We start from the raw sequence: 21,484 nt of genomic DNA, 5'->3' as shown, positions 1-21,484 counted from the left end.
CTGACAGCCCTATTGGACAACTGTTAAAATTCATATTATGGCAAGAACCAATCAGCTAACTAAAGAAAAACCAGTGGCCATCATTACTTTAAGAAATGAAGGTCAGTCAGTCCTGAAAATTGCAAAAACTTTAAATGTGTCCCCAAGTGGAGTCGCAAAAACCATCAAGCGCTACAACGAAACTGGCACACATGAGGACCGACCCAGGAAAGGAAGACCAAGAGTCACCTCTGCTTCTGAGGACAAGTTCATCCGAGTCACCAGCCTCAGAAATCGCAAGTTAACAGCAGCTCAGATCAGAGACCAGATAAATGCCACACAGAGTTCTAGCAGCAGACCCATCTCTAGAACAACTGTTAAGAGGAGACTGCGCCAATCAGGCCTTCATGGTCAAATAGCTGCTAGGTAACCACTGCTAAGGAGAGGCAACAAGCAGAAGAGATTTGTTTGGGCCAAGAAACACAAGGAATGGACATTAGACCAGTGGAAATCTGTGCTTTGGTCTGATGAGTCCAAATTTGAGATCTTTGGTTCCAACCGCCGTGTCTTTGTGAGACGCAGAAAAGGTGAACGGATGGATTCCACATGCCTGGTTCCCACTGTGAAGCATGGAGGAGGAGGTGTGATGGTGTGGGGGTGTTTTGCTGGTGACACTGTTGGGGATTTATTCAAAATTGAAGGCACACTGAACCATCATGGCTACCACAGCATCGTGCAGCGACATGCCATCCCATCCGGTTTGCATTTAGTTGGACCATCATTTTTTTTTCAACAGGACAATGACCCCAAACACACCTCCAGGCTGTGTAAGGGCTATTTGACCAAGAAGGAGAGTGATGGAGTGCTGCGGCAGATGACCTGGCCTCCAGTCACCTGACCTGAACCCAATCGAGATGGTTTGGGGTGAGCTGGACCGCAGAGTGAAGGCAAAGGGGCCAACAAGTGCTAAACACCTCTGGGAACTCCTTCAAGACTGTTGGAAAACCATTTCAGGTGACTACCTCTTGAAGCTCATCGAGAGAATGCCAAGAGTGTGCAAAGCAGTAATCAGAGCAAAGGGTGGCTATTTTGAAGAAACTAGAATATAAAACATGTTTTCAGTTATTTCACCTTTTTTTGTTAAGTACATAACTCCACATGTGTTCATTCATAGTTTTGATTCCTTCAGTTAGAATCTACAATGTAAATAGTCATGAAAATAAAGAAAACGCATTGAATGAGAAGGTGTGTCCAAACTTTTGGCCTGTACTGTATGTTGCTTTTAAAGTCCAACAGCATTGCTATAATTGCAAAATGCACTATAATATCTATAAAATAACATCATAAACATTAAAGGCAATTTCCCAGGCAAAGGCAATTGAAAATCATTTCAGCTCACCTGTTAAACTTCTGGCTGTCTCCAACATAAAAAAGAACGGGAAAAAACTCCATGAACCTGAACTATTTACAGCGTTGTCCAGTTTCTTTTTAGACATGTTGAGATCCCTCGCCCTGGTCCCTGTCATACAGAACTGTATTGAACAAGGCCAGCATCTCTCTGGTGGGCTCAAACTCGTGGCAGCAGGTTTCATTAGTCATTCAAAATATGAATCTTTATTCATAGGCATTATTCATCATCTGTATGCCACAGGTCTGCCCAAGCCCAACCCGCGGACAAACTTTGTTACCCGCGGCAACGCTTAAAAAGTAGCCCAATTTGGCGGAAAAAACGCGGACTTGGCAACCCTGCTTGAGATCAATGTTTTCCCTTCAGTGAGTGATGTCACCACGGCGGTTAACGTTACACGTAATGTTACTTATTTGCGTCTTATACATTTATTTAACATTTATTACATGTTTTAGTTATTTATATAGTCACCTGATATTATCCCTGTTGTTCTATGATCTATCGTGGTGATACTGCTATTTTTCAATATATAATTCTGAATCAATATTTGTAGGAATAAGTGAGAAAGCATGCAAGCTGTTGTTATAAAGTGAAAAATAAGACGTGAATCAAAGACCTTTAATTCAGACTTTATTTCTTTTTCATTTACACAATTCAGTCATGTTGATTATTTTTGAAATTCACCACTGATGAGGTCAAAATATGAAACTGTCATTGCAAACAGAGGGTTTAGTTAGAAATATGGCAGCCTGCGTCTTTATATCAACCCAAGCCATGATCTAAGCTGTAGTGAATTCAGGCCTAAGGTCATGTTCAGCCTTTTAAGTGTAATGGAGATGGAAAGAGATTTAAATATGCTTGACATGGCCTAGTTTTGGCAGCAGTTTCCCTTTTATATATTTGCTGGAAAATGTCCATGCCTTCATTAATTGCCACGTCTTTTATACACAACACTTGGAGGCAATGCAGATGGACAATTTTCCAAGTCGTACATCATTTCAGGTTTTCTCTCACGTGTCTCCACATCTGCAGAGGGTATTGTCGCCTACCTCCACTGCATTAAGAAGTTGTGCAGCTGTCACAGGCAAAGTGTTGCTTGTTCAAGGTCCATCACACCAGCTGTTTGGCAATGACAGAGTTTTTAATCTATGCAGTTTACAGTATATTCGGGGAAGGTCATCATCATCAGACCAGTTTCTTGGCGACGAAGAAGTCTTTGAGGCGCTTCATCTGCCAGAAACCGACCAGCAGCAGGATGGAGGTCTGCACCACGGCCCACCACAACACGCTGCTGTTGGTGTCCTCGCTGATCTGACGAAACGTCTCCTCTTTCTCCTGGAAGGGAGAAACGTAGTGATGGATAAAGGGGAGAGTGAGACATGAACAATTTCTCATATGTTACTAAAGGCATGTTGTCAGGATGAATCACTTTTTGGAAGCAAGGAGAACATTCTCCGTTCTTTTGGACAGTTCAATTTTGAGATACAAAGTTTCCTCTTTTTGTTGAAAAGGGGGAGAGGAGGAGAAAAACAGAGGAGAGAGTGAGACATGAACATTTGCTCAACTTGGATAAAAACATGTTGACAAGTTAATGTTCTTTTTGCAAATGGGGAGATCTTTATGTTAATTGCTTAAAGGTTTTTTTCCCTGAGGGGAGGGGTGGAGGCAGTGACGGATGAGACCTGGAGAAGAGTGGAAAAATTCATCATTAGAACAGTTTTTCTGGAGGACATTGTTCCTCATTATTCCTCAAAAGTGGAATTCTTAGAAAGACATAGAAGTGATGGTATGCTTTAGGTAAATGTGCTTGGATTCATGATGATTTTAGATATCTGCTGGTGATGTACATCGAGTTGTCTGAGGCTGTTCACTGGCTGCAGGTTGCCTTTGGTCTTCGCAGCATTAGCACTGAGTACTACTCTGTTTATATAGGAGGTAGAGGTCAGGTAACTCAGTTAATATGAGGTATTTCTCTAATCCTAGTCTTGTGGCTGTCATATAATTCCAGCTTCAGCCCCCCTTATCCTAGAGCAAGATACTCAATCCTTGCTGTTTCTGTGGTGCGCCACTCTTACCCTTTCCTCTGACCTCCCTGTGGAAGGAAATATGATTTTCCTGGATTATCGTATTTGTGTTTACCCTCTGGTACTCCTGGTGCCTGGTGATGTACATCATCTGGTCTATGAGGTGTCTGAGCCTGTTCTCCATCGTCTGCAGGTCGCCTTTGGTTTTCTCAACACCGGGGTCAATGGAGTGCTCTCCCATCTGAACATCCAAATGTAGCTTCTGTACAGCAAATACAGGACAGTCGAAGGGATTTCACTTTCTCACCAAACTACAATGCCAGAAGTTTTTATATTTCATTTACTGCAGAAGTGTATGGGTCTGTTGTCATCTGAGTGAATTTGGGTTTAGAATGTATAAGGGGATGGCAGTGGCTGTGCACAATTAACTTGAATGATGAAACATGCATAATAGTAGTGTATGGCTTGCTTAATGTTTTTTTAGCTGTTTGCACTTTCTGTGTGTCCACAGATCTCACCATCCTCTCTTCAGCAAAGACGGAGAACCTGGTGGAGTTGGTTTGGAAGCAGAGGAAGTGCTGACCGGATGCATGAGAGGTGAAGGTGACTTTACCATGTTTTCCATAACGCTTAGACATCAAAACCTGAAGAGAAGAAAAGAGGAGAGAGAGTGGTCCTTAAGCAGAAACACAAGGAGTTGACGTTGTATTGCCTTTGGTCCTCATGATGAAGAATATGACTATTTTAATGCACCTGCAGATGAGCGTTCAGTGTGTCTCAGTTTGCAAATGCATTAAGAACTAATGTGTTAGACAAAAGTAGTTATGGTGAGAGGAAGACATGAGGTTGTATGAAAACAGACACTATATTTTTTATATCGCCTATAGTAATAACTTTCCAGAACTGATGGAAATCTGGTATGTTTTTTCATTGTTTTTTATATGTTTTTTATATTTTTTTAGCATTACTATTTAATTTCAACATTTGACTTGGCATCAGGGTCATGAGATGTTTTTTTGGATTACATAAGAACTCAAAAAAGATCAATTGGAGCTGCAAGACAAAGACAGAGTTATGCCGCGTCCAAGCAGTGTTTAAGTAGACATTCAGTCAGTCCAGTGCCATTGGCAGCACAGTATAAGACATTTTGGCCTTGTTTGGTCTGGTTTGCATGGGAAATCCAGCAGTCACGTGTTTCAGTGTACTGTTACATGTGTGTTATGTGATGCAGGCTTGGAGATGAAGCGCTCCTGTGAGTCCAGTACCTCATGGTTTGGGTCTCGTACTGTCACAGTGACGCCAAGGTGAGGGGAGTTGGTATTCATCTTCAAATTCCAGGGCTCCAACATGAAATAGCCTGAGGGGCAAAAAGCACACACACATACAGCACATAAGCAAGGTCAGCACCAACCTGTAGCAGCTGTGATATGGATTAGATAAAGCATCTTAAATTAACAGATATGTATTACTTTATATTTTACAGTGAAAATGCTTTACATAAGCTTTACATTACTTTGATGGGTGATTTGTGCAAAACTCAGTAAAAAAAATGCTGTGAATGTGTGATTTGAATCAGATATTGAGATCATTATAATATTTTAATATCCCCAAGAATACACTTCTTCACTGTTCTGTTTTTTCATGTAGCATTAAGCTTCTTCTCTTCTTCTCCTCACTCTCTCTCTCCCCACTCTCTCCCTCTCTCTCTCTCTCTCTCTCTCTCTCTCTCTCTCCCTCTCTCTCTCTCACTCTCTCTCTCTCATTGTATTTGCAGCACTTGTATTCACAAGTGAATGGAGACTGTGTAATGCATTTCATATTTATGACTGTGCATTGCATTTCTCTGGCCTTCTGTCATTGTTTAAACACATAATGCATGCAATTTAGGAGACTACAACACTGTAGGGAATATTGTGAAAGCCAAGTCAGAAATTATCATGCATTGTTTGCCATGAACTGAATTAGAGATAATAGCACGGAGGCCTACGGTATAGTTACAATATGATTGTGTGTTTCACATGCCAATACACAATGGACTTTGCAAAATCAAATTCCCCATTTATCGCCTGTGTGATAATACAAATGGCGCCGTGTAGAAATCCTCCCCTTCCTGAACTCACCCGTCACCAGCATGTCTTCAGGAATCTCCTCAATGATGCATTTCTCCTCCTGTTCTGCCAGATCAAAATACATGGCTGCTGCCAGCATCAGGTAACACTGGAGGAAAAAAACAACGCCTCGCAAACCCATTCTCATCTGCCGTGTTATGGACAGTAAACTAAACTAACATTAAACTGCAATACAGCTAACAATGACAAAATGCCCTTGAAAGGATTCGCCGGTGTTGACTCCCTGCCAAGTGAAACAATCAGTCTGGAAGTGTGTCTGTAGGGCTTGTAATTAAGATTGATTGTCTTTTTTTCCTTTCAGATTTAGTTATATGTTACTGACTACAGCTTGCAGCAATGTGTGAGGCTGTATCAGGCTTTTCTGGCGTGAGAAACTCACAGATGTTGCTTTGCATGACGAGACATTCTGCCGGTGTTGTGACTGGTTAACCTGGGAGCCAATAGCAAACCTTGTTAGACCAGTGTCTGACAAGGTCTGACAGTGTCTGTCAGACTGAACACTTACCTTGGATGCCGAATATCAAACAGCATGGTTTATTTAGCAATTTCTATAATGTCAAGGTGACAAAGAGTGTTGTATGCAAAACTGTGTAGACGTAGCCTGGGCCTCCTGCATAAACCAACAGAGTTTACAGAGGCCAGCTATAATAAGCAAGGCTAATCACAGAATAAAACTTAGTACCATGATAATTTACTGTAGTAGTCCCTTCTCAACCACAGGGCCAGGCGCTACATGTTTACCACACTTGAGCAAGTGAGATATTAATTTATTTTGAACTATACACAATGTGACAAATCATGTGTTTTGCATCTAGATGGGGAAAAAAACAAAGATGGGGAAAATTGTGACACGGTTATTAAATTGTTACTATCCCCAAGTGTCCTTTTAGAAGACTCCCATTAGGTTAGAATAGTCCCTATCTTTCAAAACATACACAAGATCACTCAACATTTCAATTCCCCTGATGTGACATTGTGCCTTTGAATATCTCTGGTTACTTGTAGACATATTACATTGTCATCGCTTTTTTATTACTTAAGCAGTGATGCGTACCGCCAAGTGAATCCATGTCACGTTTCTTGTGGAAAATCCAATCCAAAATAATACTTAATCTTAGATGTCTGCCAAATAAATGCTTACCTTTGAGAGCGGTAAATGTGGTCACTTGTAAATGAAACCACTACACTTTCCAAGAATGAACTGGGTAGCATCTGCAAAGGTTGTCTTCCCTCAAAGTAAGCTGAGAATCAGATTTCTTTCTCCTCCCACACATCAGTACTGTTGAGGAAACAGTTCTCCAAAACATTACATACTTCTGATACATATACCATACCAACATTTAACAGATTAGAGTTTTAAAATGAACCCACATCTCTTATATTTATTCCAAAATATATCATACAGTAAGTACATAAAATATGCATGTATACATATTATATGATGCTATATGCTGCACTATGAACTATACACACAACTTTCTCTGCCACCTGGTCATTTCATACATTTCTCTCTCTTTGTCCCTTTTTTCATACCACTTATCCTGAGGTGAATGTTGCAAAACACCTACACTTGCGCCTTATTTTTATTTTTGTGAATTTTAATTACTAAGATTTCTTTTCATGTAATAAAGGGGTTATACTGTATGTTTATGTGTATCTCTCCCTTGTTCGTTCTTACTCTATGAAAGTTGTACGCCTATAATCTCCTCAATATATATTCAGGGTCTCTTCTCCTCTTTAACAACTCTCAGATTTTGCAGATGCAGATGCGATCATCCTTCAAGGAAAGCCAGGAATCGGATGTCCTCTTTGCCCGTTGCTCCTGCTACTCTCTCCCTCTCAGTAATTTTCCTCTCACTTGTCTTTGGTTTTGAATGGAGCCAAAGTTCAGCGAGTTGCTCAAAACGGAAGGAAGCTCCTCATACACCCAGATGTTTGGTTAGTATTGCTATTCAATCTGTCATCTACAGTGTGGTTTCTAGGTTTCTGCGGTTGGTGTGTGTGTGTGTGTGTGTGTGTGTGTGTGTCTGTGTGTTGGGCTGGTCATCAGTGGTTTTATCTGTTTTACATATTTCCACTAACATTATTCACTGAAGAAGCCATTTGCTGAACTGTTTGAAACTGTTTGTGTTGCTTCATCCAAGAACAAGGTCACTTTCTGTGAGTTTAGTGTCTGTTCTGCCAATCAAATAAGACTTTGACTTCACAGTGGGATACACTGAGTTGAATATCAAATAATGTGACCTTAAGTGAGCTCTCAGTTTGACGTTTTGAACCTAGAAATTTTACATGGAATATATTTGAAGAGTTCATTTGCAAAAAGTGATGTCTCCAACTGTATTCATTCCTATAAAATGCTTTTCTTGATAATATCAATCAAAAAACATACTAATAGGCTAATGTATAGCTGTTATGGGTCTTTGTAGCAAAATGCTGGACAGTATATGTGAAGCATAACATATAATAGTAGGTTGTGTGGCCTCCCACCCCCCCAGCCCCAGAAATGCCATTCATCATGGCATTTACAGCTAATAAATGTTAGGTTGTGGATAATTTTATCCATTTCAAATGTATATTTCATGAGGATTGTTATCCATTTTACAAGTACAGTGATCTCATCACTCTTAGCATGGTTGACCAGTGTATGTATGTATGTATGTATGTATCCAGTAATTTAGTGTTTTAATCATCATAGTGGTATGCTGTGGGTCTGACAAAGCTGCACATTGCTTTTTTGTACACATTTTCTTACATTAACACAGGCTAGGGTGTCTGTGTTCACTCATTAGTTTTGATCAGCTTCACACTGTGCACACCTGGAGCAGCCAGTGAAACCACTTTTGGCCACTGAGCAGCTCTGTTGGAGATAATGGAGGTTAAACATGTTGCTCAAGACCACCATGAGGATTGTTTTTGTTAGATTTTCCCTTTATATCCACTGGCTGTATTACTTATTCACTGTTCCTTCTCTAATCACTACATGCAATAAATAAATATGCCAAGTAGGGGCAACAATGATTAGCTGATCATTTAGTAATTCCAAGAAATCAATCACTAAAATTCTGTTTTTGTGTGTGACAGGGAGGTCAGAGGTCAGGGTTAGCCAGACAGAGGCTCACAGACTTGCATCCTGCCGTCCTGCCACCACAGTGATGGAGGCCCAAATGTAAGTATGTGGTTCAAGTTTAAAATTAAATACTAGGCTGAGAAGAAGTACTACAGATTTGAATCTGTATCCACGAAATCTGTTTGTCATTGCGATTGTGTGATACATGCAAAGTTGAATAATTAGACTTCAGTATTTTCATTCTTACTCCGATCTCTTCTTCAAAGCCAGCTTTCTCTCTTTCTTTAAAAACCTGCCAATCAGTGAAGTCACATTATCTTTAGATGTATTTACACTTTATTGAACATACAAATAACATATAAACATATGAACAGCAGTACAACTAAGCCAAATATTTTACAGCGCGATACATTTTTCTTGTCACAAAGTAATTTCCTGTATTGAAATAATACCTCAATAGCACAAAAGAATATGAGATATTACTATTCTGATATACTGTACACTACAGGTTAAAATCCTGTCAATAAATATATTGTTTGTCTTCAGGAAAAACAACCACAGTGTCTCTGTAAATATTACATTTTGAGTACATCATAACACATAATAGGTTTGAGTTACATTTCAGCGAGCAGATCCTCTGCCAGTGGAACCACTGTAGCACCATAATTTCCCCTGTGTCTGCGCCAATACTAATTGCATTTTCTGTATTTCAGTGTTCCATGGTTTTAGGGTTTGAAGATCTTCAGTAGAATTTAGACTAATTAATTCCACAATGTGTTATGTAAAAGCCACTGGGAGTTGTAATGTGCTGTGTCTGTGAACTACAGAATTCCCTAATTATTATGTAAAAATGTGTTTTCAGTTATTGCTTGTGTTGAAACAATAAATGTTCAGCAAGAAGAAGGAACAATCCTCAGACATTTTTCAAGATCTGAGAAAACTGGATCGGTGTCTACTAGCTATTTTGCCAAACTACACCTTCCTAGAACTTTCAGATCTCCAATATGACTTGAGGATGAGTGTTTGCTTGAGAAATTAGCTTATTTACAGGTGGTGTTTGAAGACAAAATACCTTTCACTCCAACCATGATTCCTTAATTAATCATTCAATCAATCATGGAATCAATCAGTCAATCAGAGAGACAGTTCAGCCACAGAGGAAAGACAGAGAGGAGTCCATTTTTTACACATTTTAGGCCCTGTGTGAAAACAGCGTTGACCTTTTGCTGTTTTTTCTCAGTCTTCGTCTTTTCCTCCCTTTCCTCTCTTTCTTCTCCTTCTTCTCCTTCCTCTCCTTCTTCTCCTTCCTCTCCCTCCTTTCCGGGCCTAGTCATAAACAGTTATCAGGGAAGCATTTCTTCTCCTCCTCCAGCGGGGGGCAGGCTGCTCCGTTGTTGGCCGGCTGCATGAGGATGTAGCGCGTGCGGTGCTGCACGCCCGAGTCTCCACACTTGCCTTTGCACAAGCCCCAGGGCGACCACACTGACACCTCGCAGTCCAGGGGGGTGTCTGCAGACAGAAGGGGGACACGGTTTTACTGTAGTGTTGTTCTCTGGATCTTGCAAATCGGCTTCTATCAATACGCTGCATTTACCACACCATTAGGAGTCAAAAATGAGTGATATTTGTATAGATTTGACTGGAAAGGGGAAGACTAAGACCAAATGCATTGAAAAATGGGTACATGTGCTTTATATGCTGCAAATGCACTGTGCCTTTATCTGTCTTCAGAAATCACTGAGATAAGCCACATTTGATATCAGTAAACATAAGAAACAAAGAAAAACACAACAAAAAGAAAAGAGAGAAAGAGTTCAAAGAATAGTAAGACTATTAAGAATAATGGAAATGATATAAGTGCTGGAGGGATAATAAAAAACGGAACTGCTTTTATTAAACTATTAGTCACAGCTTATTTCTGTATGAGCCAAAGTGAATAAAATAATGGGAGGGAATTCCAATAAATGGTGGCGTGCTGCACGTGCAGATCTTTATGCTTCCATAGCTTCTCGTTATAGATTCATGGCAGCTGCTGGCCGGCCGTATATCCGTTTAGCTGTGGCTCACCTTCATTTATTGAGTGAATTTTTGCTGACTGTGCATGCTGTTTTTCAGTGCTGCCCTGCTCCATTTAGACACACTCGCATTGAAGCTGAACAATGCAGCTAATACCTCCACTGTGCTCTGAGCAGATGGGGGATTTAGGGCCTCGCTAAAGGGCACCTCAGCTGTACCTCAGGGAGGGGATTGCATTTTTTACTCATTTCTTCCAGCTTTATTGAGGAAGTTTTTTTCTTAATGCAGTATGTTTTTCTTTCTGTCTTCCTCTCATACACCATAAAAGTCATTTAGTCCCATCTTCAGTGTTAAAAATGTGTTTTTGTTGCAAGAATTTTCTTGAATCAAGTGTTATTTTCTTGATATTAGTGGGCTGATCTGCCTTATTTTGCCTTGTTTCAACTGCATTTATACTTGTTGAAGTTGAAATTGCATTGAAAACAAGTGAGATTATCTCATTCCATCAGCAGATTTTTTCAGTCTGATTTCAGTTAGACTTTAAGACTGATTATGAGACTAAATGACTTCTTAAGATGGAGATTTTTTTTTGCAGTGTATCTACCAGGCTCCCTCATCCCACGTTGTTCAAGCTTGTAAACAGCTGATATCCTTCTCAGACCGGGTTGGTCGGATAAGAGTAGAAAAGCAGAAGGATGAGGATGGGAGGAAGCACGGAGGCTGGATGGAGGGCGGGATGAATCACGGAAGTGAAGGCGAGGCTGATTTTGACATCTACCTTCATCTTGTGCTTCCATTAAAAACCCACTGCTGACACGGCAAGGATGGAGGGAGGGAGGGAGGGAGGATAGGGGTGAAGGGATACATGGATGTTTGTCAGATTGCTCATCTCATTGTTCATCAGTGTCATATGTCATGATGTCAAGCAGGTAATCACTGATGAGTAATTAAATACATTTCAAATGTCGTGGGGAGGAGGGATAACAGAGATGGAGAGATTGATGGAGATGGAGAGGGGAGGATGAACAGATGGAGGGGTGGGGGCGGGGATGGTGGTGCGTGAGTAGCAGGGCAGGAAACCCCAACAGTTTCTTGGCCTCATTCCCTTGTTTGTTGATAGGTAGTCAGGGGAACAGACTCGTGGTGTGATGCTGAGTCAAACCTTTACAGCCACCAGCACTATGGATTTGATTATTTCACTGTTAGCTCCACCGCCAGGTTGACAAACTACTCCTTTTTTCCAAACGTTCTTCCCCCCCTGCCAAGCGCTCTATTTAGTCTATCTTTACTGTCAGTGCCACACATGATAATGATTTGTTTTTCAAAAGGGTTATTTCTCTCCCACTGTCACATTAGAGTGGGTCAGCCACCTGAGAAATTCATCCGATGGCTGCAGTATTGGCTTGACTAGCAAGATGAGCACTTGCACTTTCCATTTTCACTTTTCCCAGCAATTCCTTTATCTTTCTTTACAGTTGATTTTTTTTTTAACTGTTAAACACTACATTGTACAACAGGGGTGTTTAAACTTTTACAGGCTGGAAACCAAAACTAAGTAATTCCAGCTTCACCTGAAGACTGAGGTCTTGTTAATAACATACGTGCCTGCATCCAATTTTAGGTGGCTGCTATACATAATTCCCACTTTGTTTTCTTAAAACTCTCTTTCACTTTCTCTGGGTCTCATGTTCAGGTTGTTTCGCTGGGTGCCAGATGTGCCCCTGGCATTTTCTGACGCTTCGCAGTCACTTAGCTTCTCTGGTTTCTGGTTGGAATGAATAGAGTGTGTTTGTGTGTGTGTGTGTGTGTGTGGCCTGTAATGGATCCCAAATGCTTTCAGATGATTCAGCAAATGAAAAACAAGTTCCTAGCATTGTGTTAAGTCCTTACATCGCTTTAGAGGTTGGAGAGAACATAATATAAACAGTATTTTTGAAACATCTTAATGGTTTTTCAGCTTTGTCAGACAGGATTCAAGGAAGACTGGCCGTTCAGAAGGAGATTGGAAGATGTGAGGAAGGAGAGATGAGGTGCAGCACTTTGTGTGAGTACATTGCACCTTAATCCTGATCATCCCCTAATCCTGCCAAGTGAGCGGCACAGCAGGTGAAGGTAAAACTGCAGTAATTCTGCACATGTACAAGTACTGCACATGTTCAAGTGCTTATATTTCTACATTTTTGTGCACAATCATTTGAGTTTTTTCAAAGTTGTGCATGTGCATCTGCTTGTTCAACTAATGTGAACAATTATTTTGATATTGCCTGATCTGGACTGCTCATTTATTCTTCAGAAACGTGTGGCAGAAATGTCTGATATTTGAACTGTTTTAAGCTATCTATACCTTGTAATGTGTAATATATAAATGTATTATATATTACCATCATTAACAATGTTTTTGCCATTGCTATGTTGTTATTTCTCTTTTTTTGACAAACAACCATTTTTATGTTTGTTTTGTATGTGTGTTTTTTGTATGTGTAAGGAGTAGATGATTTCAATAACAGTATTGCATGAAGTTAGTTACTTGGACTATGCATATTCCTCAGACTTACTTATAAGCGTGTCTTCAATCTCATTGCCTGTTGGCAGCTGGTTGGACTGCGTGGGCTCCAGAGGAAGGCTGATGATCTGATTGGTCTTCTTTATCTTGGTCAGTGTCATCTTAGCGATGGGTGGGAGGTGCTTCAGGCGGGGGTAGAAGAAGGAGTTGGCAGGGTGGCTTGGGAAAGAAGAGGTAATCTACACAGGAAGAAAAAAAACAAAAACAAATGACAGGACTGAATAAACAGAGATGCGCTGATGACACTCAGTGATTGAGTCAATGTCTCGGATGACTGCTGGCAACACACTATGCGGTTAATATCCATAGTTTAAGGAATACATAATTTACACTTATGATTTTCAGTCAATAATAAGTTTGCACTGTCTATTATATATACAGCAACTTTTATTAGATTACTGGAAAATTACTACATTACCAAGACTATGACAGTATTACCTGCAAATTGTTTGTACTTTAATGGCAAGGTATTATGTTACATTGATCTTACATAAATATGGAGGTGTTTTCCAAATAATTCCCCATGTTGGTGGAGCAGCTGCAATAATAGTGCAGCATGCTTGTAAAAAGTGAGATCTCTACAATGCCATAATCTCTGTTCAACATGATAATATTCTGTTGTACATGACACTATAAGAACGTTTTGTAAGGTTTAATGGTCAGATAACCACTAGAGTTTCAGTTTGATTCTGTAAACATGAATCACATTTCCTCCAAAACAATATTAAAGAATATACATTGTATCTGCACCAACAGTACATTTTTTCTTAGTTTCACCTCACGCTGCTCTTGACCCACCTGTGTGACTTTGTCCTGTGGGATGGTCTCAAAGTTGGGAGAGGAGAAAGTGAAGCCGCTGTCGGTTCCTGCATCGTACGGGAACAGCTCCAGCGACACACTCTCCTTCCATCGGTCGCCATCACACAGATCCAAACTGTCCACGCCCACAAACCAGTCGGGACTAGGAACGATACGCACGATAAACGACAGCTACAGATGGAAAGGAAGTAGGGCATGAGGAAGGAGATGAGGCGTAGAGAGGGATGGATTGGGGATCAGGAGGTGGAGAGAGGGGGAGAAGGGAAACAGAGGGGTCGAAGTTACAGATGGTTATAGGAAGAGAAAGTGAGATGGGGTGGGACAGACAAAATGGAAAATGGTTGTTATTTTATGGTCCCATATATGTTAGTGGCTCATTGCCTGCCAGTAGAAAATGGGTTAACCTCATGTTCTGTCATTAAGACACTGCTTTAAGGCCATGGAAGTGACAAGTGGGTTATGGTGTAAAGTGTTCAGGTCAATTTACTTTAAATTAAAAGATTAAAGATCATCATTAACCACTAAATAATTTCAAAGTAGAAAATTAATTAAAACTATGACTTAGCGTTTTAGTGTAGTGTCCATATTCAGCAATGTCTTCATAAAACACAGATTTTGAAGAAAATCCACTTTTTAAATTAATGTAATTGAGCTTGAATAAATTGCTTAAAACTTGATAAAGTTGCACTTGTGAAGGAGTTAGGACGAGACAAATCATAACACGGATCTCCTTGATATACCAACAATTTTTGAACTGAAGCCAGACGATAGCCAAGCGGGAAAACAAACATTTTCATCCAGTGACCACAGTGGTCGAGGGATTTTTGACTTCAGCTTTGACAGGTTTTCTGTCAAAGTATCAGGTAATTTGACTTAATTTTACTAGACCAAAGCCAGACTTTGGCAGAATTTGGCCACTTTCCCTTCATGGCAACAGTATTTTGCATTGTCATACCCTCCCTTGTTAATTGAGAGGAAAATCAGGCATGTATGATATTTCACTTTGCAGGAGTGTGTTCACTGTAAAGCATTCATGACTGACACCCACATGACCTCATGAACATGTTTATTGCATAACAATCTAAAAGTCATACTTCAGCTCTCACATCTCCCTACATATTTTGCTCTTATTCCAATGCCATTTGTCTATCGCTGGCCCCTATCCCGTTTTTCTCACCCTCGAAACTCCTCCGCTCGCTCCCTTGCTGCCCCCTTTTTCTCTTGTCCCTCATCCAGCTCTAACACAGTGTTTGGTCAGATGGATCCCCTCTTTTATGACCTACCAGGAGACCCATCAGCACGGACTTTAACTGCCAACTCATGCAGAGTTTACATAATTTGCAGACACATAAATTAGACACATTGACATATTGGAATCACTCTTTTGGATGTTGTACCTGGAAGGAACAGTTTGCACTTTTGCTGCATCAACCTGCCTCAAAATACATTCAGCTTTGTGTCTTAATGTACCCATCTGCGCAATTTATTGTGTTTAGTCTGCACATGAAGAGCAGGAGGAAAGCAGGTTATTACCCATCTGAAAAGGCATCAAAGTTACACCTTACACTGGTTTAACACTTATCCTAGAGCTAAATATCTCCCCGGGCTACAAAAGTACATGGCAGGTCATTATTCTGAACATTTTTTGAGCAATTAAGTTTCATGTCCTCAGATCCAGACTAAGGAAAGCATTGCACGACCTATCAGAGGAACGCCTGTGATGAATCTTTGGCCCTGACCCAGATTTAAAGAAACCAGGTGTTAGAATTGCTTACATAGGAGTGCCTGGCGAAGACCTCGAACTCACTGTGCATCTGGCCGGTGCCTCCCACAACAGCGGGAGCGGAGAAGATCCCATAAACACTTTGGATGCGTTCGCCGGCCGCCTCAATTTCCTTGATGAGCGTCCAGGCCTCGCCTTTTTCGGTGAACTCCCTCACTCCGTTGCTGGCAAACTCATTACGCTGCCACATGTGGTAGTCGGAGCTGTGGGTCACCCCTAGGAGGAGAGAGAGGATGTGGGTTGAAATTCACAGTAGGTATTGGCAGGGGTCAGTTTTTATAAATTTGCAAAAAAAAAAAGTAGCAATGGAGCAAAGGAGCAATTACAGCATTATTTATACTGTCTCCATTCTACACTCATCATTCACCAATGGTTCCTGTACTAAGCAATCAATCTATAGTAATTAACACCTGCTCCCTATATGTTGACCAATAAGAAAGCTCCTTTCCAACTTGCTTCTGTACTTACCAATAAGATTTGACCACTGTGCAGGTGGGCGGTAGACAGGATACTGCTTAGGGAAAGCCGCCTGGGTCCATTTTCCGGTAAACGTGAGGCTGTAGTGGGCAGTTTCAGAGGCTGTGCAGATGGGGGCTTCAGTCGGAACGGGCATCGGGTGAACGCCGTGCCCCAAGAAGCTCAAGGTCAGCGCCAGGGTGACTATAGCAAAATGCTGGAGTGGCCCAGAGGTGGACAGAGTGTTTCTTTTGGGGTCCATGGCAATGATGCCTGAATGGGGGAGGATGAGACAGACAGAGGGAGAGAGAGAGAGAGAGCAATGGTGTTGTTTTAAATACTCAGGACTGACTACCACAATGCCGGGAAAAGTCAAGTCACCGCTGGACAGTGCCTGGAAAGGGCCTTTATCGATTTTCCACACAGCTGAGATGCTCAATGCTACAAGTCCTCAGCATTTTACAGCTGCAAATGTATAGGCCTACAGGTGCAGCCACAGCGGAAACCTCACGTTTTACATGCTCGCTCCACTGCTGCTGCACCCTCAAGAAGAGCCATTTGAGAGATTTTTACTTCACTGCCTCCATTCTTAGGATTCAGAAAAGTTTCCCCTCTCTTGCACACATTCACATTCACATTGCACACGTTCACATTCACACATTCATATGACCTTTCTTCTTGCGGCAGACTCTTCCCTTTCAGATCTGAGACATGACAAGACCGACAAGGGGAGCCGGTGAAAGGGCAAAGCGTCTGGCTGCAGCATCAGTGTCAGGTTTAACAAGTGGCCCGTGTGAGTCAGAGGGAAAGAATTTCTCTCGAAAACATTTTCCACTGTTTCTGCAGCTCAGCTGTGACTTGTAAACTTAGTTCCACATTGGGAGATTGGCAGCAAGGGAGGTTAGATTAATTCAATTTAGATGGATGCAGCGAGAGTTTGGCAGTTGCAGTTTTCGGCGGCAGCCAGGTCAGTACTACAATCCTGTTTCAGGGTGATTGTTCAGTAACATACTGCTACACCAGCTGGCTTTTATAATTCTGGGTATCTCAGAGCATCGTTACACCCTGACAAACCAAATCTTTTTACACTCCAGGGAGGAGCAACATGGCACCCATCCTGCAACCTCAACAAACTTTGTTAATGACTCTTGCATGGGGCTTACTTACCTTTCTCTTTAGCTGTCAGAGATCCTACTCACTTAATAGACTTTTTCATGCATAGTCTTGAATAAAGCATGCATGCACAGTCTCTGGTTCATGGAGAGACAAGGTGCTATATTCAATAATTTAGTTAATGAATGTGAAGGTTCAAGGCTTTTTGCTTCAAAGTTATATGTTCATCAGTAGACCACACACAAGAACTGATACGCAATGTGATTGTCAAGTATAATGAAGTAGCTCACCTAATGTAGGAAAATCTGTTAACAGAGCTAATAAATCAGCTCACATACTAGATACTCATTAAATAATTTGTTCTTAATTATCTTGTCCTTTTAATAAAGATTCATTGGAAGGCGGTGCTGTTACATTATACACCACACTTGAACATCACTCATACGGAGCACATTATTTTTGCACACAAGGAAATGAGGCTGTGCATACTGACTGCCTGCAGGTGCATGCACCGCATCACTGATTATTACTGAATATAACAAATTACATTCATAGAAACTCCTATTGCATGCACAATTCACACTCATTTGCTTAATATCTCTAAATATGTAACTTTGTCTCCTACAGTACATGATTGCATAAACTTTCACAATAATACAAGTAACTGTCAGTAGTTGCTTGCATGCTTGGCAGTCTCCTATAGTGCAGCTGTCATTTTTATTCATTTACACATTCACTGACTGATGCACAGCCATTACAAAGTTTAGTATCTTCCTTACTGTTGTGGAGAGAGAGAGGATGAAGATGCAGTGGAGAAACTACTCACTGATTTTGCTCGGGATTCCAGATGAGTGAGGGATTGCAGCAGAGGAGCAGAGAGGAGGACCGGAGGTGAGGAGGAGGTCAGAGGAGGAGAGCAGTGGATGTGGCTGTCTGCGAGAGTGACTGCGAGCCTACAAGTCCTCTTTCGGCTATTTATGTCTTCCAGGAGGTTCACCCCTCTCTGTCTTTCCTCTCCCCCCTTTCCCCCTCTTACTCCACTCCCCTCTTCTCTCTCTTTCTCTCAGCCTCACTATCTGCTCCTAAATGACTTCCCTGCTCCCTTCCTTCACGCCCTTTGACTTTGGCTTCCCCCTCCTTCACTCTCCTCCTCCTCCCCCTCCTCCTCTCTCCCCTTCTTCATAAGTAGCCCATTGACTGGCTAATGTGTTCAGCAGTTCTAGATGCACAGCCAGGGGTCCAGAGCAAGAGTATCATATCACAGTATGACAGGTCACTGCTACCTACAAATAAGGCAAATGGGGCTCATATAGTGCCTTTGTAGAATTCTCTAGGTGTCTGTTGGTCAGGTTTTTTTGTGTTGTAGCTGGATCTGCATGATCCAACTCCAATATTGCTTTTTAACTCATGTGTAGATGGCCCTATGGCTTGTGTTGCAGTCAATTTGTGTAACTCCGTAGACGTGTTTCCCAGCTGCTAGCAGAGTTTGGGGTGTGTTGAAGCATCATCCAGCAAACTGTTGAGGTTGAGGCTGTATACAGTATGCAGTCCAAAGAGCAAAGCAAAAGTGCAGAAAAGTTTTTCAGCTGGTTTGAGACATGAGGCGAAAATATTGTTGTTCCAGGACTCCTAAGTTTTATTGGATACAGTGTCTGTTGTTTATGGCAAGACCAATTTGGCATGCAGTGATAGCAGTTTTAGCCCCGGATTGGCACTGATATAGATGACAATCAGATTCAGCCTAAAACTAATGTGCAATACCAAAAGCCCTGAGTAATATGTCAAAAACAAAATTTCTTACAGTCAGCGGCTTGAGTTTCTAAATTTTTGACACACATTAGATCAGTACTCAGTATTGATAATGACTTTCGTACTCAGTGTCAACACTGAGGAAGTGCATCTCTTGTTTCTTCAAGCTTGTATCTTCCAAAAGTCACCTTTTGGGTGGCAAACCTACTATCAACCAAAGGACTGTTATACATAAACTGATCTGGTTCCCACACAAGAAACAAAAGTTTTTGTATGAAACCTTACAATTTTTATCTGTTTTACTCAACCATTAACCGTTAACAGCTGCAAAAAGGATAACATGTCAAAGTCACATTGTTTCTGACTTCAGATACAGATAATGAGATGATAACAGTCATAAAGCCAACACAGGGAATGAATTTGACCACAGAATTTTGCAAACATTTAGAGGATTTGCATTTTTGATCAGCAACCTCACTCTCAATTACTGAAGACGGGACACTCCTCTGATGCACCCCTAGTCTAATACAGGTTGATAAACTGGGATTATTATATTAGTGCCACTTTCACCATGACAAAACTTCACTTTCATGTCTAAATCATCACAACTGTAGTGCAATAAAAAGAGCCCTCTAGCAATTACCATCAAACAGATCTTGTTAGCGCTCTCTATTGAGCTGCAGTTTTCATCACTCCTCACGTGTTTCCTACCAATAAACACAGGAAACACTGTAAATCACCTTGCAAAAACAAACGCCACCGCAAAAAGTGCTTTAGGTCACATTTGCCACAGCAGAAGTCTGGTTCAGACTGGATGTGGACAGTGGATGCTGTGTCTCTCCCTCACCATTTTACAGTGTGTGAAGTGTGAGTGTGTGAGTGCCATGCCTATACTGGAAGCCATGATAACAGCAGCCGGTTTGCCCTCCGGCTTATGTCGGGTGTCTTTGGTCTCTCAGCCAAGTCGTAGAAGTGGGGTGGGTTAGGTGCTTGGCTTACTTGCAGCTTGGCAATATTGAGAAGCTGGAGGCTGCAGGCAACACCCCACACACTCACGTGTGAACACACACGCACACACATACGCGCGCACACAAGCATGCTGAATCAGCTTTCCAGCCTACATCTAATGATTTCCATATGGTCACGTGTCTGAGAGACACACACAAACAACCCCAACATGCACACACACCACACACACACACACACACACACACATGCAACCCAGTTGCCCTGGTATAGCCCAGCACTGTTTATAGCCACAGAGCTTGTTTATATGACCTCTGCTTTTGTGTTGTGCAATCTGCTAAACAATCACTACGCCTTAGCTTTGGAGAGGCAAAGTTTACTCATCATAGCACACGACTTCACTAACCTCTTGCACAGCAAACAGAGCTGCATTGTATTCAGCTCTGATGGTGGTAGCAGGGTAAAAGAGGAAAGATGGAGTAGGTGCGGGTACCTTAGCCCACTGAGCCCATATGCACATTCATGCTGATGAGGACCCAGCTCCAAAATACATCAGCTCACCCATGAAGGGCAGCAGGTTGAACAAATCAATGGGGAAAACTGATATTCCTGCATCGGGAGGCATGCTCGCTGCTGAAGTGTAATTGAACAGCACACTGAATCTCTGCCAGCTCCAAGGCTGCTGATCTGTAGCTGATCCTACCCTCTGACCTCTCTGGAGAAAGTGAAATTCCCTCACAGACATGATAAAGTTAGTTGTAGTGGCAGTGGGTAGAATTTGATGAGACGTAGATAAATAATGTTGCCAAGTTATTTTATAACAGCCCTGCTGTCCATACTGACTTCATTACATTTGGCCTACCCATATTCATAAATTCGCCAGCCACAGGAATTACGTATATGGCATAGGGGTGTAATGCTTCACCCTCTTCATGGTTCAGTTAGTACCTCGGTATTCCAGTTTGTGTCACCGATTGGCTTGAGGAAAATAAAACAGACTCACAATTCAAGTTCTTTAGTTCAAATTTAAACATATGCCAGTATTCGTTTGTGCAACATAGCAACAGAAAGTCTTTGTATGCAGCTCATGGAGGAGTCACTTATTAGCATGTTATTATTGATCAAAATCAGAGTTGAATGTCCTACGCTAGCAGGCAGCGTGGAGGGGATATTGCATTTGGTCGTGTGTGTCTGTCTCTGTGTGTGTGTGTGTGTGTGTGTGTGTGCATCTGTCTGCATCTAATCTCAAATTCTACTGGGCATATCAGCCTAATATTTTTGGGCTCGGTTGTGTAATGATAACCTGGACATATGCAGGCAGTGCCTCCATATTTTTCCTCGTCCCAGTAGGAAGTCTGCAGCTGATCTCGCATATTACTGGGCCTACCAGCTTAATAGTTTTTGTGCATAGT

At 41.6% G+C, this 21,484-nt stretch overlaps 2 protein-coding genes across 2 annotated transcripts; both read right to left on the bottom strand.

Annotated features, from left to right (window-relative positions):
* Nucleotides 1-2,572: 2,572 nt before the first annotated feature.
* On the bottom strand, nt 2,573-5,661 carry LOC115366753 (transmembrane emp24 domain-containing protein 11). Its single transcript, XM_030062345.1, has 5 exons — nt 5,532-5,661; nt 4,677-4,768; nt 3,930-4,055; nt 3,527-3,673; nt 2,573-2,722 (listed from the first exon to the last, which is right to left on the bottom strand). Exons 1-5 carry the CDS (start codon nt 5,659-5,661, stop codon nt 2,573-2,575), a joined length of 645 nt encoding a protein of 214 aa, XP_029918205.1.
* A 4,227-nt stretch (nt 5,662-9,888) lies between these two features.
* spon2b (spondin 2b, extracellular matrix protein) lies at nt 9,889-20,697 on the bottom strand. Its single transcript, XM_030062685.1, has 6 exons — nt 20,634-20,697; nt 16,257-16,517; nt 15,781-16,004; nt 13,985-14,176; nt 13,179-13,365; nt 9,889-10,116 (listed from the first exon to the last, which is right to left on the bottom strand). The coding sequence occupies exons 1-6, from the start codon at nt 20,695-20,697 to the stop codon at nt 9,938-9,940; spliced, it is 1,107 nt and encodes a 368-aa protein (XP_029918545.1). The 3' UTR covers nt 9,889-9,937.
* Nucleotides 20,698-21,484: the final 787 nt, after the last annotated feature.

Source organism: Myripristis murdjan, chromosome 10 (assembly GCF_902150065.1).
Source record: "Myripristis murdjan chromosome 10, fMyrMur1.1, whole genome shotgun sequence".
Lineage (NCBI taxonomy): Eukaryota > Metazoa > Chordata > Actinopteri > Holocentriformes > Holocentridae > Myripristis > Myripristis murdjan.
This window is presented reverse-complemented; position numbering and strand designations above follow the sequence as displayed.